The sequence below is a fragment of the Citrus sinensis genome, chromosome 5, assembly GCF_022201045.2.
Source record: "Citrus sinensis cultivar Valencia sweet orange chromosome 5, DVS_A1.0, whole genome shotgun sequence".
NCBI lineage: Eukaryota > Viridiplantae > Streptophyta > Magnoliopsida > Sapindales > Rutaceae > Citrus > Citrus sinensis.
In genome coordinates, this window is record NC_068560.1 from 26,469,161 (window position 1) to 26,488,476 (window position 19,316).

At 35.1% G+C, this 19,316-nt stretch overlaps 1 protein-coding gene across 6 annotated transcripts; it reads left to right on the plus strand.

The window, feature by feature from the left end:
• Positions 1 to 542: 542 nt before the first annotated feature.
• LOC102620421 (cysteine-rich receptor-like protein kinase 10) lies at positions 543 to 17,892 on the plus strand. 6 transcript variants are annotated; one of them, XM_052442486.1, is made up of 8 exons: positions 549 to 1,548; positions 1,850 to 1,960; positions 2,498 to 2,626; positions 15,424 to 15,500; positions 15,970 to 16,180; positions 16,758 to 16,995; positions 17,099 to 17,249; positions 17,448 to 17,888. In XM_052442486.1, exons 1-8 carry the CDS (start codon positions 741 to 743, stop codon positions 17,757 to 17,759), a joined length of 2,037 nt encoding a protein of 678 aa, XP_052298446.1. In that variant the 5' UTR covers positions 549 to 740; the 3' UTR covers positions 17,760 to 17,888. The 6 variants fall into 6 exon arrangements, with proteins under 6 accessions (XP_052298448.1, XP_052298446.1, XP_052298451.1 ...); XM_052442488.1 differs by lacking the exon at positions 15,424 to 15,500 and having other exon boundaries at positions 543 to 1,548; positions 2,498 to 2,703; positions 17,448 to 17,890; XM_052442491.1 differs by lacking the exons at positions 15,424 to 15,500; positions 15,970 to 16,180; positions 16,758 to 16,995 and adding exons at positions 3,183 to 3,393; positions 3,881 to 4,118 and having other exon boundaries at positions 565 to 1,548; positions 2,498 to 2,703; positions 17,099 to 17,186; positions 17,448 to 17,883.
• The last annotated feature ends 1,424 nt before the right edge of the window (positions 17,893 to 19,316 follow it).

A 19,316-nucleotide genomic window follows, 5' to 3' on the forward strand; every position in this document is an offset into this window, starting at 1 on the left:
TGTTTTTCATTACTTATATCCTAATCAATAAATGCCGTGTAGTTCTTGTTGGGAAATTGATGGCTAAAGCAAACATATAATTAAAGTAAAATTGAGAAAATTAAGAAAATTGAGACACAAGAATCATATAGGAGACACCATAATTTAAGCAGTTCGATTGTTAGCCTATGTCCACGAGCGAAAATAGAATGATAAAACTTTACCAATGAAATAGAGATTACAAGTACTTAAGTCTTTTAACTCGCTACCCATGCACTCAATCTCTCACCCACTAGTTACTCAAGAGCTTATTAAAAAATAACTTAATTCTCTCACTCAACGCTTCACTTCTCTCGGTAAATGAAGAATGGGGTGACAAGAGGGGAAATGAAGCCTCTATTATTTCCTCTCCTTTTTTTTCTTTTTTTTATTATTAAAATAAATGAGTCACCAGACTTCTTCCAACTTCCCGCAAATAGGACTGAGAAATTCTGCATTTTTTTTCCACACGCGCACAGAAACGCGAGGACTTAGCTTATTGACTTTTGAACACGACAGTCTCCTTAGCACCAGTTTATTGACTTTTGAGTATCGGAGTCTCCTTCGAACCTTCATCCCCGTGTAACATTTCTTAGGTATCAGATAATTATGGCTAGGAACATTAGAGAAACAAAACAAAACAACCGGAGTGAAAAGAAAAAGGAAAAGAACTGGCCGGTGATATAATAAAATAAAAAAATTAACCTATCCGCAAGACGAATATGAATGTGATCCTCGTCTTTGTTACCGCGCTAAGCGTTCAAATCAGCCTCACAAAGGCAGATGATAAGCCTACTTACATTTATCAAAATTGCCCCAGCACAAATTTTACTCCAAACAGCGCTTACCAATCCAACCTCAATCTCCTGCTCTCTACTCTTCGGTCTAACGCCACCCGCGGCAGCAGCGACAAATTTTCCAAAGGATTCTACAACACTACTACAGGCCATGAACCCAACAAGGTCTACGGTCTCTTTCTCTGTCGTGGTGATTTTGGTGCGGAAACCTGCCAAAATTGTGTCAGTGTTGCTACCTCAGATACAGCCCAACTCTGTCCTTTCGGAAAGGAGAATACAATTGGGTACGAAGAGTGCCTTTTACGTTATTCGAACATTTCTTTCTTTTCAGTCCTGGACACCTCGTTCAGACTCTCCCAATGGAATGTAGAAAATTCTCCAAGTAGGTCATTTGACCAGTTCGTGTGGAATTCGATGAACGAAACAGTAAATCAGGCTCTAAGTACTACCAAAATGTTTGCTACGGTAAAGAAAAATTATACAGCCTCTCAAACGCTATACAGCCTCGTTCAGTGCACGCCGGACTTGTCAAGGGATGACTGTAGCAGCTGTCTTCGTTTAGCTATTTCACCCTTGAACGGATGCTGTAGCATTAAGATAGGAGGAAGAGTGATGTATCCCAGTTGCAACTTCCGATATGAGCTGTACCAGTTTTATAATGATACGTCGAACGGGACACTGCCGCCTGTGTTTTTTTATCCGCCGTCTCCTGGTTCTTTAACAAGCTCTAGAGGTAAACTAATTTCGAGTTTCATTCTTCACGTTAGAAATTAACATCAAATTTGATAACCATCCTTTAAATTAAGTTCGTTAAAATTAATCGAACTCTTTGGTCAGAATGTCATACAAACCCTGATTTAATTAGGTTAGTTTTATGATTGATTTTAGAGAAATCAAATTCGATAGATAGCGTCGCTTTAAATTTGTATAGATAGTTTTGACGTGTGAGTTTGTTGTTAATTGCATTACTTATTTTAGATACTTCAAAAGGATAAAATAAAATAAAATAACAAGTATGTGGTTTTGGTATCTAGGAGGCAAAGGAAAGAAAGCAACATGGATTGCAATTGGCACAATTACACCAACAATTACTCTATTCATACTGTTGGGTTCTTTTTTTTGGTGCAGGAGGAGAAGAAATAAAGGTAATAATGAATTTTTCCAAAGGTTGTTTTGTCTTTTCACAAATATGTTATATAAAAAATAGAGAATTTGTTTTTGACATTTTGCGCCTCTCAATTCCTATTGTCTCTACAAAATAATATTGTTACAGAAAGTGATCTAAACTCTCCTACTGTTTATCGATCCAAATCATTTCACCACCACTGTTGCAAAATCCATCATTTTTTTTTAAAAGCCTTAGAAATTTTTGCTGAACAAAGTTGGAGTTTACAGGGATAAAACAGTAACAAAGAAAGAAATTGATAGCTGATATTTTTTCAATGACAGAGGGGTTTTGATTAACTTTAAAGCAAAAGAAAAATGATTAATTAATTTATTAATTTAAAACAGCAAGGAAATTTGATCAATTTCCCCAAAATGAATAATTCCTGAGGTTCAGATTTCAACGTCGTTCCAAACTAATATGAAATTATCGGAAAATTATACTTACGGCAGGAGAATGAAACATTTTCATCTATTTTTTTTCTCCAAAAAGAAAGTAAAGTTAATATGTCTTGCAGCGAAGAAAGCAATAAAAAAACAAGAACTTTATACGAGAGAAGGTAGAATTGGGGATGACGAGTCAAACGATACATTAGGTGGAGAGGCGCAAGGGGAATCTCATCAAGAGTTCCCAATCTTCCCATTAGGTCTAGCGCTCGAGGCTACAAACCATTTCTCTCATGAAAATAAGCTTGGAGAAGGTGGTTTCGGCCCTGTGTACAAGGTACTTTGCTTTAATTTTTTTAAGCAATTAAACCAGTAATGCCATGAGTGTCAGAGCGTGTCCTCTGACTCAATGCCCTGGGTTAATTCCGTGCTGTCATCCTTCTATTGTCCTAATTTTGGCTTTGTTGTGGTTTTTTAACCCCAAGATATCCTACGCTTAACAACGGTTTTGTAAGATTTGAGTTCTATCATGTGAGTTCATGACAACTGGTTGTCAGACCAGGTGCTTTGAGTTGTGGACAAATCTTCCCCATTCCCCATGCATTCAACGCTTTTATTAGATTCTTATCATGTGTATCTGTATTTCACCAACAATCATGAATTTGCATATTGCTCATTTTCAGGGAAAACAACTGAAAAAAAGTATATTTACCAAATGAATTTTGATATGGGAAGTATTGATCAAATGGAACTCAAACCGGGGATTTAGATTTTTGTTTTGTTTTATACATGATAACAATAGAAATTTGCGTCCAGGGTATATTAGCGGATGGGAAGGAAATTGCAGTAAAGCGGCTCTCAAGATCATCCGGCCAAGGGAGACAAGAGTTCAAGAATGAAGTTACTTTAATCGCCAAATTACAACACAAAAATCTTGTGAGACTACTGGGATGCTGTTTAGATGGAAATGAACTGCTGCTCATCTATGAATATATGCCCAACAAAAGCCTTGATCTCTTCCTTTTTGGTTTGCCTCTCAAAACTAAATCTAGTTCAGTCTTGGATACATTTATTTTCACTTGCTGCTGGTAGCTAAGTTCTGCAAATAAAACGGATTCGTGACGTTAGGTTCAGGTGCTTTGCCACTGGGCTAAAAGCTTAAATTAATGATGTTGGTGCACCATGTTTCCCTTCTAGATTCCTAACTCGTGAGCAGGATTTTAGGTTGATTTTATGTCATATGAAGCCTTTCAATTACATGCATTCATTATGGTATGTACTGTCTATGGGAAGTAGCTAACAAGCACAAGCAATGAATCTGGATCCAAAGCTGATCTACTATGTGTTGAGTTTTTAAAGATTTTGTCGTCTTTGCATTTATAATAGTTTATAATATAAATATAAAATCAAAATCTCACGAATCAACGACTTTTTCTATTTCTTGCTCGCCTTAAAGATAAAGCATGACAAAATAAGTACTCAAGTGCATATTGTGCTTTTCTTTTGGTTTTCAGATTCAACTAGGGGTGCACAATTGGATTGGAACAGACGCATATGCATCATTAATGGAATTGCTCGAGGCCTTTTGTATTTGCACGAGGATTCTCGACTCAGGATTATTCATCGAGATCTTAAAACTAGTAATATCTTGTTGGATCATGAGATGAACCCCAAGATATCAGACTTTGGAATGGCAAGAATCTTTGGTGGCAATCAAAATGAAGCTAATACTAATAGAGTTGTTGGAACATAGTAAGTACAAACCTATTTTACCACATACTAAGTACTGAGAATTTATCTGAGAATTTATCTAAAATAATGGGCGTTGATTGACTTCATTTATTTATTTGACATTTATTTCCAACAGTGGATATATGGCACCCGAATATGCAATGGAAGGAGTATTTTCAATAAAATCAGATGTTTTTAGTTTCGGAGTTCTTCTAGAGATTGTAAGTGGAAAAAGGAACAGTGGATTTTATCTTTCGGAAGACGGTCACAGCCTCCTTACTTATGTATGTGGCCTTTTTTTAGTTTAGTCTTAACATGATTGGTAATTAAAAGATCTCTTCTTTTGACTCAAAAGATTTTACCGCTTGAACTAGTTCATACTTGAGAACATGCATGTATGCAACTATCTTTATCACTCATTTGGAAGAATGGTTTCTCGATGATTAATTATAGGATACTAATCTTTGTTCGCGACATTTCAGACATGGAAATTATGGTGTGAAGGAGAAGCTCTGGAGCTGATGGATCCAGTACTCAAGCAGTCATGCGTGGGCGCTGAACTTCTGAAATATATACATATTGGATTGTTGTGTGTTCAGGAAGACCCAGCCCGCAGACCTAGCATGTCATCTGTGGTTGTAATGTTGGCGAGTGATACAATAACACTTCCTCCACCAACCCAGCCTGCATTTTCTGTTGGCCGAATGGTTGCTAGTTCTGGTCCATTCTTTTCATCAGATTCTAAATTTTGCTCTATTAATGAGATTACTCTTTCAAGTGTGTATCCTCGTTGACAATTTTCAGTTGTCCAAAAATTCAAAGACAGTTTGTTTCCGTGGACCATTGTTTGTTTTACGAACCCTCTACAAAATTAATTTCTGTGCCTGCAAAGTGCACGGTGGAGCTGGACCAAGATTTTGCCTAAATTCTATTTAATCATAACCCTTTGTGAAATCAATAATGGAAAAACATGTTGGTACTACATGTTAAAATAATTTATTCTGGCAATTAGTGTAGCTCGACTAGTTTTCAATACACTTTTCATCCATGGTCATTTGAGTTTAATTAATAATAAGAGTTTCATACGTCTAAATAACTTGTTCGTTTCTTTAATTTTCATCAATTATAGGAATTATTAAAATGATTAGACAGAAGTTCACAGACACCTCCAAATCTTTGGAATACATTGAGTCCAAACTCCAACCTGAATTTTTTTTTTTTTTAACTTTTTCCAATGAAATGTTTACATAAGTCGGGAAAGGCATATAAAAAAATTTAACTGGCCTAAAGATAAAAAATAGCACTTTCATGGGAGAGAAAGTCACAGACACCTCCAGATAGTCAGGAAAGGCATATAAAAGATTTTAACTGACCACAGGATAATGGATAAATAATCTCTAAGTCTCCCAATGAGTGAATGAACATATTTCCGCTGGAACAATTTCAGAAATCCATTTCCTGACATCTGCTGAGGGAAGTCTGTATAATCCTGAAAATTAAAGAGAAAAATAAAAAAAATGAAAATATTATAGTCCTAGTTTACCAGCCAGCCACCTGGAGGACCTTGGAATGAAAAATAGTCCCGGCAGTTGTGTTATTATTACACCAGTGCAGTAATATAACTCCTACAAAATTAAATTCACATATAAAACCATTTAATTTGTGTATTAAAAACAATAACAGAGTGGAGATCACTATGTAGAATTATGACCTATGACGGCCAAGCTGCCCCAGTTGACAAGAGAACCATATGCATATAGAAAAGAAACAACTTTAGTCAGAATCCCTTCAGTAACTGTGAAAATGGACTCAGCATTTAGTCACCTATTTGAAAAGGGACTGAATCTTTAACAAAATATGTTAAAAGAAGACCTTCAATCAAATAAGTACGTACCCGATTAATTAATTGAGTGCAGTAAATAATCCGCTTAAATGCTTTGGAGTGATTTCCGCAACATATTGAGACGATATACTGAACAAATCACTTATTATGACGAAAAGGGTTTGTGTTACTGGGAATTAAAACAATATAGACAGATATATATGTGTCTGTGTGTATGTATCAGTGTGTGTGTGTAGGTGGAAAAGGGAAACTATACCGCATATAAAAGCAAGCCATAATCTACCAATGTCAAGACACTTTAAAATTGTGCACTGGTTTGGTTTAAACAGAATGAAAAATCTTATATTATATGAAAAAAAAAGAAAAAAAGAAAAAGAAAAATTCTACGTGACTGCTGACTAGTGACAATTGAAGGCCAATTTCACTGCGCGGAAGATCATTCTATTGCTGGTCCTAGTTGGGCCAAGGCCTCAAAGCTAATCATTTTCTGTCCAAAATTAGCCTTAAATTGGCCCATCAATCATTTGCATGTTTTTACCGTCATGAGTCGTTACTTAAAAGATAAGGAAAACATATGGGAGTCTATTTATTTAATTTTTTTCACTTGTCTCTGTAATCATGTTGTCTTTGATCAGCCTTGCTTTCTTTTTTAATCCAGAGTTGATTTTTTTTTTTTTTAGTTGATGCTTCTTGTCTCTCTTCATGTTCAAAATGTCACTTGTTGGGAAAATTTTATTGAACTCGCATATGCACGAATCTATTGTAGAATAGATCAATGGTGACGAGTGTCGATCCCACAAGGAGGTGAATTTTAATTGCGTGAGGAATTAATTTTCTAAGTGGGTGGTGCGATTTGTGGTGGAAGTGATTTAGATCATCCTAAAATTTAAATGAAAATGGTGGGAATCAATTAAAGTGAAAACTATTAAAATGTAGCGCTTGGGTCTCTAGACCTGCACTCAACATGCACCATGGGCTTAATATTCCTTATTAGTGTCAATTAAATCATGAGGGGAGTTTCCACTCCTCATGAACCACATTCTAATAAATATGGTTCTAAGGGCTTATCGCACTAAATATAATAGTCTTACACTAGGGAAACAATTAACCAGTGCAATATTTAAGAAAGATTATCACTATCTATCGACGAAAAGTCAAAGCATCCACATAATTCAGAGGGGAAGAGAAAGTAAATTTACCAAATTAAGCCCATGGAACATGTTGAAATTTCACCTTTAACCCAAGCTTAAAAGAAAATTAACTACTCATAATTGAACTAGGGGTAAAATAGAAATGTATTAAAATATATTGAAAATACAAAATAGAGAAGGAATTACAGAAAATAGACCTAAAAAATAGATTCAGGGGTGTCAAATTAGGGGGGAGCCCCTTATTTATGAAATTCTAGTTATGCAACCCAAGAGGGGGGTGAATTGGAATTCTAAAAAAAAAATATTCAATTTATAAAGAAAAACTTAATGCAAATATAAAACAAATTCAAAGCAATAACAAATAAGTTTATCACAATATAAAAAGATAAGGGAAGAGAGATTCAAACACAGAGATATTTACGTGGTTCGGCCAACTTTGCCTACGTCCACGCCTCCAAGCTTTCCGGGCTTGAGGATTCCACTAAGCAAGTCTCCAAGGCTTCAAATACTTACACTTGACTTCCAAGGTATCAATAACCTTTACAACAAGAGATTATCCCAATCTCTTAACCCAAGTGTATCCCAACACTTACAATCACTCAAAATAAAAGATTACAAATTTGTTTTGCCTCTCACAATATTTAAGATTACAAAATGATGCCCAATATGTGAATAGATGAAGTAAGAATGTGTTCAAAGCTCTATGAAGATTGTATTCTCGAGTATAAGCTCAATAGTCGTGTTGTGATCAACTCTTGTTTGAATTTGAATGAGCTTATTTATAGATGGAGCTGAAAACTAGCCGTTATTGACTTTCTGCACACTATCGGATCGCCATTAACTAGATGTTGAATCGCCGTTTGACTGGTCAATATGACCGTTAGGCTGATTTTCAAATTGTCGGATCACCGTTATCTAGATGTCTGATCGCCGTTTAGGTCCAGAGGCTAATCTTCAGTTCTGTTCGATATCGGCGAGCCGTTTATCAAAATTGTTGGGTCGCCGTTTAGGTCCAAAGGCTAATCTTTAGTTTTGTTTGATGTCGGCGAGCCGTTATCAAGCTTGTCGGATCGCCGTTTTCCACAGTAACTGCTGCAGTGAACTATTTTGCAAAATAACAGTTTATTCCCAAAACTTTATAAAACTTGTCAAAATAGATCCATTTACAGGATTTGAAACAATATTTTTTATTATCAAAATTCTCAAAGCTTTTTCAATTGAAAACCATTAACATGAAAATAATCAAAAAAACATTTTCATAGAATAAAAGTGAAGAATGATGATTTAAAAAGTATATGAAAATTATTTTGAGTTTTTAAAAGATTAATCAATCTTAATCAAGTTTGTTATCATCAAAATCAATAATAAAGAAATATTTATGCTAACAATTTATAGATACAATCAGTAAATCATGGCGATCGGATTAAAAAAATTTGGACGCTCAAGATTGTGATACCTGGCAAGTTCTGATTGGATGGAACACATCATAAGGCTGTCATTCCCTGTATATGCATGTATTGTACGCGCATTTTTTCGATCCATTAACATACCGCCACGTCACTGGTAAACTCTTTAGTCCAATAAGATCGTGACACATCATCGGTCAACACCAAGTCATTAGTCAACGCCACATCACTTTTTCCAATAGAATGCTACCACGTCATTGGTTAGTGCCATGTCATCATTCAATGCCACATTATCGTACTGTAAATGTGAACAGTGTCATGAACAATACCGTACATGTGAACTATGTCATTTATCATTTTATGCTTCTCTTAAGATTTTCGACTGTCCTGAGTTCAGAATTGCTGTCTGTTTTGCTATCTGATCTATTGTTCATTGTGAAATGACCATGATGCCTCTAAAATACATAAAATACTTAATTATAATAAAACACAAATAATTGAATCACAAGGGACTTAAACACATAAAAGTAGGGAAGTTAGTGAGACTTGGAGTGTAAAATGACGATTTTCTCTTTTATAAATATACATTTTCTAGCACTCAACATCACTCTCATTCTTTATTTCCAAATGAATCTTCTTCTTCTCCTAAAATTCAACTGATGTGTACAAATCTCAATCTTCAATAACAAATATCCACCACTTTCTCCTTTACCTCCACAATAGTCCATCCACTCACTTTTACATTCACCTTTACATGTTGTCTCTCTATATACAGAATAAACTTCTTCACCAGTTCATTAATTAACTCCTCCACAATCACTATCTATCATCATTCAATCATTGTCATATCTAAGGTAGGGATTTTTAATTGTAAACCCATATAATTGCTTGTTTAGTCAAACCAATAAAGCCTTCTAATGTTTCAGCTGCAATAGTAGATTCTAAACAGTGTAAAGTCATGAAAGAAGAATATCAAGCCCTAATTAATAACAAAACTTAGTTCTTGTTCAGCCTACTCATTTTGTTACAGTAGTGATAACTTTATAAAATGAGAATTATCCTAGTATTTCTAGGCTTAAATTAGTATCATTTAGAGAGTAAATGATAATTTTTTTTCCTATTTTTAGTTATTTTTAACATAAGTATCTATTAAAGTTTGTTTTAGCAATTTGATGTGTTTGAGACTATTTTGTGCTCTAATTAAGCGTACTATTATAAGTGACTAAAAAGCACTTGCTTTGTTGATGAATGTAGAGAAAAAGGATTGCATTGCTGCTGCAACAAACCTATAGAAAACGACAAAAGACTTATCTGCACATGAACAAAAACAAGTCTGAACCAGAGAGAATACTGTCATACTTACTGTAGCAATCCAGGACTAAGTAAAGACAAAACTGTCCAAGCTATTCATTCACTATATGATAGATTTTGTTGCAACCGTTACTACATTGCCATTGTCGTGTGCAGACAAAACAATGGTAGGCGGCATAAAAAGAAATGTGGTCCTAGAATGCTAAGAAAAAAAATGTGTCCTTTTGCCTTTTGGTTGCCTTAATTCTAAGATATAAAAGGGTACATTTTTTAGGAAAGACATCATCAGATAGTCGTCACGCGCACAAAAAGAAAAAAGGAAAGAGAGAATTTTTGAGCTACAATAGAGTGTATCTCGTGGAGAAGGATGAGAGAAACTTGAAGACTAAAGCGTGACACTTTGGTCCTTTTGTATCTCAACTTTATTATTGTATTTTGCTTGTTGTATTTGCTCTTTAATGATTTATTTCGTGGCAAACACTTACATTTTTATTGTTTTAAAGCTCATCATGAGCTAAACTTTAATATAGTTGGGTTTTGAATGAGCTTAATGGTTATTTGACGTCTATATGTATGTTGCTTAAAATCTGCTATAGCATTGTGTCTTGATTTTACATATTGGAAATCTTTATTTCGGTTGACCACCCATTTAGTGGATACTGGCTAAGAATGATTCTAAAAATTGTCAGACTTAATGGAACAAATTAAGATAATACGTGGTTTTACATTGAGTTTCCCAAATTGTGTTAATCTCGATTTAAATAGGGCCATGCTTAATCTAAGATTAGTGAAGAACTAGACATAAGGATTTATCTTGTAGGGCAAATAGAGTCTATATCGTTTAGTGCTATGTTTAATGTTAGTTTAACAACTGATCACTGTTAGATTGCATATAAACATAAGATATCCAACATGCAATCTAGAGATTCTACTTTAGAGATTTTGTCTAGTGCTGTAGTAAATGTTGTAGCAACTGTGCCTCAAGTATAAAATAGTCAATAACTAATAAATGAGTTTAGAACCTAACTACCCTTTTGTCATTGAAGTATATCTTTATGTTTGACTTTAGTTTTTCATTACTGCATTCTGTTTATTGCATTTTTAATTTCATTAGATCATTAATTTCAAATCATTTATTTTGTTTTATTTAGTTTACTAAAATTGCACTATTAAAGTTGCTGTAGCAAGTCTTATAACGTCAATTCCTATAGGGATGATCTTGATACTCATCATTATATTACTCGTTGTATACACTTACACATTGACAACACATCACAGACCAAGTACTTGGCAACAACTGGGTATTTCATGGTAGTGTATTAAGTTACAAAGTTAGGCAGCCAAGGGATTTCATCAAACTCAAGGGTTGGACTACAATGAAACATTCGGTCCAATTGTTAAATCTTCTACCATTAAAGTTATTTTGAGTTTGCATATGCTAAATCATTAGGTGCTAAGACAAATTGACATCAATAATGCATTTTTTATTGGTTACTTTATTGAAAAAGTTTATATGTAGCAACCAGAGGGCTCTATAGACAACACTAGACTTAATCATGTTTACAAATTACACAAAGCTTTATACGACCTCAAGCAAGGCCTTAAGGCATAGTTTAACTAACTTAAAATGGCACTTATAGCTCATTGGGATTTTATTAACTTCGGATCATATACTCATGTATTCTTTAAGAAAGTTTAGGAATATTTGCTGCTTGTTCTTATGTGTGTAGATGATATCATCATCGCAGGTTCAAACACTTAGCTGATACAACAGGTCATTAGTGACTTGCAGTCTGTTTTTACACTCAAAGATCTTAGAGAATTGAATTATTTCTTTAGTACTCAAGTCACCAAGAATTAATCAAGACTCTACTTCTCTCAATCCAAGTATATCTAACTTACTTAGCAAAGTAGGAATGTAAGATAGCACGCCCTCCTCAAGTCTTAAGGTCTCTGAAGTCTTCTCACCAAAGTGATTATTTTTCTAATACTTCCTTGTATTAAAGCACCATTACAACAATTCAGTATGCTATTTTGACTTATTTAAATTTGGTTTTTCAGTTAACAAACTCAGTCAATTCCTCTCAACTCTACCCATTAATCATTAGCAAGGTTGTGAAAGGGTTCTCATGTATCTTAAAGGTACCATTAACCCTGGACTGTAGTTTTATCATTATGGTAACTTACAGACAAATTACTTCAGTGATGCAGATTAGGCTGGTGACAGGGATGACATAAGGTCAGTTGTTGGTTTGTTAGTCCCAAACTAGTATTTTGATGCTCTAAAAAGCAAGTTGTTGTCTATCGATCAAGTATTGAATCTGAGTACAGAGCCTTGGAAATGGCTGCCTTAGAGGTACTTCTCTGAGATTGTTGTTCCTCTGCCCTCCATTCCAGTCATTTAGTGTGATAACCAAAGTGCCACAACCTTGGAATGTAATCTCAAGTTTCATTATAGCACAAAACGTATTGAATTAAATGTTCATTTTATCAGGGAAAAAGTTGCCACCAACAGTTCTTAAGTTCATTATGTTTCTAGCTTTGATCAAACTACAAATATTCTAATCAAGCGTTATCCTATCGTTATTTCTGTTACTTGTGTGATAAGCTTAACCTTACTTCACTAGGATGAGCTTGAAGAGGGATGTTAAGGATAAGCAAGCTGGCAAGCTGTTAACTGATGAGTTAGGTGAATTTACAGCATGTGTATTAGTTGTAACTAATTGCCACATAGAACTTATGATAGGATGTTATTAGATTCAGGTGATTATTGTTAGCGAAGTTATTAATGAAGCTCAGTTGATATAAATTAAGCTCAGAATGCTTAGTGTGAAAAATCAGAAAGTAAAATCTAGATCATTCTATTTCTTTTTCTCTCTAATTTTCTCAGTTTCCAAACATCTAGTTACAATTTTCATAATAATGCATCCATTGGCTTTAAAATTAAAAATTAGTCGATTCCTCTAAATCTACCAAATGGTAAGTTCTTATTTGTCTGGGCCCACTAGCTCCAAATCAGCTAAATTAGTAAACTCTTACAAGTTTTTCGTCTACTTATGTCTCAATCAATAAATGTCATGTAGTTCCCGTTGGGAAATTGATGGGTAAAGTAGACATATAACTAAAGTAAAATTAAGAAAATTAAGAAAATTGAGACACAAGAATCATACAGGAGACACCAAAATTTAAGTGGTTCGATTTTTTGCCTACGTCTACGAGCAAATATATAAGGATAAACCTTTACCAATGAAATAGAGATTACAAGTACTCAAGTATTTTAACTTGCTACCCATACACTCAATCCTTTATCCACTAATCACTCAAAAGCTTATTAAAAAATAATTTAATTCTCTCACTCAACGCTTCACTTCTCTCGATAATTGAAGAATGGGGTGACAAAGAGGAGATATGAAGCCTCTATTATTTCCTCTCCTTTTTTCTATATTTTTATTATTATTAAAATAAATGAGTCACCAGAGTTCTTCCAACTTCCCGCAAATAGGACTGAGACATTCTGCATTTCTTTTTCCACGCGCGCACAGAAACGCGAGGACTTAGCTTATTGACTTTTGAATATGACAGTCTCCTTAGCACCAGTTTATTGACTTTTGGGTATCGGAGTCTCCTTCGCATCTTCATCCCCATGTAACATTTCTTAGGTATCAGATAATTATGGTTAGGAACATTAGAGAAACAAAACAAAACAACCGGAGTGAAAAGAAAAAGGAAAAGAACTGGCCGGTGATATAATAAAATAAAAAAATTAATCTATCCGCAATACGAATATGAATGTGATCCTCGTGTTTGTCACCGCGCTAAGCGTTCAAATCAGCCTTACAAAGGCAGATGATAAGCCTACTTACATTTATCATAATTGCCCCAGCAAAAATTTTACTCCAAACAGCGCTTACCAATCCAACCTCAATCTTCTGCTCTCTACTCTTCGGTCTAACGCCACCCGCGGCAGCAGCGACAAATTTTCCAAAGGATTCTACAACACTACTACAGGCCATGAACCCAACAAGGTCTACGGTCTCTTTCTCTGCCGCGGTGATTTCGGTGCGGAAACCTGCCAAAATTGTGTCAGTGTTGCTACCTCAGATACAGCCCAACTCTGTCCTTTCGGAAAGGAGAATACAATCGGGTACGAAGAGTGCCTTCTACGTTATTCGAACATTTCTTTCTTTTCAGTCCTGGACACCTCGGTCAGACTCTCCCAATGGAATGTAGAAAATTCTCCAAGTCGGTCGTTTGACCAGTTCGTGTGGAATTCGATGAACGAAGCAGTAAATCAGGCTCTAAGTACTACCAAAATGTTTGCTACGGTAAAGAAAAATTATACAGCCTCTCAAACGCTATACAGCCTCGTTCAGTGCACGCCGGACTTGTCAAGGGATGACTGTAGCAGCTGTCTTCGTTTAGCTATTTCACCCTTGAACGGATGCTGTAGCATTAAGATAGGAGGAAGAGTGATGTATCCCAGTTGCAACTTCCGATATGAGCTGTACCAGTTTTATAATGATACGTCGAACGGGACACTGCCGCCTGCGGTTTTTTCTCCGCCGTCTCCTGGTTCTGTAACAAGCTCTAAAGGTAAACTAATTTCGAATTTCATTCTTCACGTTCGAAATTAACATCAAATTTGATAACTATCCTTTAAATTAAGTTCGTTAAAATTATTCGAACTCTTTTGTGAGAATGTAATACAATCCCTGGTTTAAGAGAAATCAAATTCGATAGATAGCCACTCTTTAAATTTGTAGTTATTGCATTACTAATTTAAATACTTCAGAAGGATAAAATAAAATAAAATAACAAGTATGTGGTTTTGGTATCTAGGAGGCAAAGGAAAGAAAGCAACATGGATTGCAATTGGCACAATTATACCAACAATTACTCTATTCATACTGTTGGGTTCTTTTGTTTGGTGCAGGAGGAGAAGAAATAAAGGTAATAATGAATTTTTCCAAAGGTTGTTTTGTCTTTTCATAAAGTAGAGAATTTTTTTTTTTTTGACATTTTGCGCCCCTCAATTCCTATTGTCTCTACAAAATAATAATGTTACAGAAAGGGATCTAAACTCTCCTAACTGTTTATCGATCCAAATCATTTCACCACCACTGTTTCAAAATCCATCAATTTTTTTTCAAAAAAAAAAAAGCCTAAGAAATTTTTGCTGAACAAAGTAGGAGTTCACAGGGATAAAACAGTAATAAAGAAAGAAATTGATAGCTGATATTTTTTCAATGACAGAGGGGTTTTGATTAACTTTAAAGCAAAAGAAAAATGATTAATTAATTTATTAATTTAAAACAGCAAGGAAATTTGATCAATTTCCCCAAAATGAATAATTCCTGAGGTTCAGATTTCAACGTCGTTCCAAAACTAATATGAAATTATCGGAAAATTATACTTGCGACAAGAGAATGAAACATTTTCATCTATTTTTTTCCTCAAAAAGAAAGTAAAGTTAATATGTCTTGCAGCGAAGAACGCAATAAAAAAACAAGAACTTTATACGAGAGAAGGTAGAATTGGGGACGACGAGTCAAACGATACATTAGGTGGAGAGGCGCAAGAGGGATCTCATCAAGAGTTCCCAATCTTCCCATTAGGTCTAGCACTCGAGGCTACAAACCATTTCTCTCATGAAAATAAGCTTGGAGAAGGTGGTTTCGGCCCTGTGTACAAGGTACTTTGCTTTAATTTATTTAAGCAATTAAACCAGTAATGCCATGAGTGTCAGAGCGTGTCCTCTGACTCAAGGCCCTGTGGTTAATTCCGTGCTGTCATCCTTCTATTGTCTTAATTTTGGCTTTGTTGTGGTTTTTTAACCCCAAGATATCCTACGCTTAACAACGGTTTTGTAAGATTTGAGTTCTATCATATGAGTTCATGACAACTGGTTGTCAGACCAGGTGCTTTGAGTTGTGGACAAATCTTCTCCATTCCCCATGCATTCAACGCTTTTATTAGATTCTTATCATGTGTATCTGTATTTCACCAACAATCATGAATTTGCATATTGCTCACTTTCAGGGAAAACAACTGAAAAAAAGTATATTGACCAAATGAATTTTGATATGGGAAGTATTGATCGAATGTAACTCAAACCAGCGATTTAGATTTTTGTTTTGTTAACAATATAAATTTGCGTCCAGGGTATATTAGCGGACGGGAAGGAAATTGCAGTAAAGAGGCTCTCAAGATCCTCCGGCCAAGGGCGACAAGAGTTCAAGAATGAAGTTACTTTAATCGCCAAATTACAACACAAAAATCTTGTGAGACTACTGGGATGCTGTTTAGATGGAAATGAACTGCTGCTCATCTATGAATATATGCCCAACAAAAGCCTTGATCTCTTCCTTTTTGGTTTGCCTCTTAAAACTTTCTAAATCTAGTTCAGTCTTGGTTACATTTATTTTCACATGCCGCTGGTAGCTAAGTTCTGCAAATAAAACGGATTCGTGACGTTAGGTTCAGGTGCTTTGCCACTGGGATAAAAGCTTAAATTAATGATCTTGGTGCACCATAATTCCCTTCTAGATTCCTAACTAGTGAACAGGATTTTGGGTTGATTTTATGTCATATGAAGCCTTTCAATTACACGCATTTATTATGGTATGTATTGTCTGTGGGAAGTAGCTAACAAGCACAAGTAATGAATCTAGATCCAAAGCTTGATCTAATATGTGTTGAGTTTTTAAGGATTTTATATCATCTTTACATTTATAATAGTGTATGATATAAATAATTATTTTTTCAGTTGTATCCCATAGATAATTATCGATAAGAGTCTTAGAATTTTCCTCAACACACGATCAAATCAATCAACATAAAATTAAAATTTCACGAATCAACAACTTTTCCTATTTCTTTCTCGCCTTAAAGATTAAGCATGACAAAAAAAGTACTCAAGTGCATATTGTGCTTTTCCCTTGGTTTTCAGATTCAACTAGGGGTGCACAATTGGATTGGAAAAGACGCATATGCATCATTAATGGAATTGCTCGAGGCCTTTTGTATTTGCACGAGGATTCTCGACTCAGGGTTATTCATCGAGATCTTAAAACTAGTAATATTTTGTTGGATCATGAGATGAACCCTAAGATATCAGACTTTGGGATGGCAAGAATCTTTGGTGGCAATCAAAATCAAGCTAATACTAATAGAGTTGTTGGAACATAGTAAGTACAAACCTATTTTACCACATACTAAGTACTGAGAATTTATCTAAAATAATGTGCGTTGATTGACTTCATTTATTTATTTGACATTTATTTCCAACAGTGGATATATGGCACCTGAATACGCAATGGAAGGAGTTTTTTCAGTAAAATCAGATGCTTTTAGTTTCGGAGTTCTTCTTCTAGAGATTGTAAGTGGAAAAAAGAACAGTGGATTTTATCATTCGGAACATGGTCAAAGCCTCCTTACATATGTATGTGGCCTTTTTTTAGTTTAGTCCTAACATTATTGGTAATTAAAAGATCTCTTGTTTTGACTCAAAAGATTTTACCATTTGAACTAGTTCGTACTTGAGAACATGCATGTATGCAACTATTTTTATCACTCATTTGGAAGAATGATTTCTCGATGATTAATGGTAGGATACTAATCTTTGTTCTCGACATTTCAGACATGGAAATTATGGTGTAAAGGAGAAGCTCTGGAGCTGATGGATCCAGTACTCAAGCAGTCATGCGTGGGCACTGAACTTCTGAAATATATACATATTGGATTGTTGTGCGTTCAGGAAGACCCAGCCCGCAGACCTAGCATGTCATCTGTGGTTGTAATGTTGGCGAATGATACATTAACACTTCCTCCTCCAACCCAGCCTCCATTTTCTGTTGGCCGAATGGTTGCTAGTTCTGGTCCATTCCCTATTTCAGATTCTAAAATTTGCTCTATTAATGACATTACTCTTTCAAATGTGTATCCTCGTTGACAATTTTCAGTTGTCCAAAAATTCAAAGACAGTTTGTTTCCGTGGACCATTGTTTGTTTTACGAACCCTATACAACATTAATTTCTGTGCCTGCAAAGTCCACGGTAGAGCTGGACCAAGATTTTGCCTAAATTCTATTTAATCATAACCCTTTGTGAAATCAATAATGGAAACACATGTTGGCACTACATGTTAAAATAATTTATTCTGGCAATTAGTGTAGCTCGACTAGTTTTGAATAGACTTTTCATCCATGGTCATTTGAGTTTAATTAATAATAAGAGTTTCATACATCTAAATCACATGTTCGTTTCTTTAATTTTCATCAATTATATGAATTATTAAAAGCGAAGGTAGAACTTTATACAAGAGAAGGTAGAACTGGGGATGACTACTCATATGATATTTTAGGAGGAGAAACGCAAGGGGATTCTCATCAAGAGCTCCCAATCTTCCCATTAGGTCTAGCGCTCGAGGCTACAAAACATTTCTCTCATGAAAATAAGCTTGGCGAAGGTGGTTTCGGCCTTGTGTACAAGGTACTTTGCTTTAATTTATTTAAGCAATTAAACAACTAATGCCATAAGGGTCAGATTGTGTTATCTAGCTCAAGGGCCTGTGGTTAATTTTCCGTGTAATTATCCTTCTATTGGCTTAACAACTGACTTTTAAGACTGAGCTCTACCTTGTGAGTTCATAACAATTGGTTGTCAGAGCCGGTGCTTCATGCTTCGAGTTGTGAAAAAATCTTCTCCATTCTCCGTGTATGCAACCCTTTTATTAGATTGTTGTCATGTGTTTCACAAACGATCATGAATATGTATATTGATCCCTTTCAAAATGATTGATAAAATGTAACTCGAACAGGGGATTTAGAATTTTTGTTTTATACATGGTAACAATAGAAATTTGTGTCCAGGGTATATTAGCGGATGTGAAGGAAATTGCAGTAAATAGGCTCTCAAGATCATCCGGCCAAGGGCTACAAGAGTTCAGGAACGAGGTTACTTTAATCGCCAAATTACAACACAAAAATCTTGTGAGACTATTGGGATGCTGTTTAGATGGAAATGAACTGCTGCTCATCTATGAATACATGCCCAACAAAAGCCTTGATGTCTTCCTTTTTGGTTCGCCCCTCGAAACTTTCTAACTCTAGTGCAGTCTTGGAAACATTTAATTTTCCCTGCGGCTGGTAGCTAAGTTCTGCAACTAAAATAGATACATGATGTTAGGATCAGGTGCTTTGCCAGTAGGCTAAAAGTTTAAATTAATAGTCGTGGTGCACCATATTTCCTTTCTAAATTCCTAACATGTAAATAGGATTTTGGGTCGATTTTAGGTCGTATGAAGCCTTTCAACTCCATGCATGTTCTTTGTTAGCCTAAAGGGTTACACATAATGTAATTTCGATGATATTAAACATGTGTCTTAAGTGATTTGATAAATATTGTATTGCACGTTTTCACTAGTTCTTGAATGATAATATTTATGCAAGTAAATCAAATGAAATCAAACTCAAGACATTCAATGGACAACGGCGCGATCAAGAATGAA

Excerpts from the sequence above, each read along its gene's own strand:
- LOC102620421 (XM_052442488.1), top strand. The coding sequence starts at position 741 with ATGAATGTGATCCTCGTCTTTGTTACCGCGCTAAGCGTTCAAATCAGC. Across the intron at positions 1,549-1,849 it reads TTCTTTAACAAGCTCTAGAG|GAGGCAAAGGAAAGAAAGCA; the intron begins GTAAACTAATTT and ends TTTGGTATCTAG. Across the intron at positions 2,704-15,969 it reads GTTTCGGCCCTGTGTACAAG|GGTATATTAGCGGACGGGAA; the intron begins GTACTTTGCTTT and ends ATTTGCGTCCAG.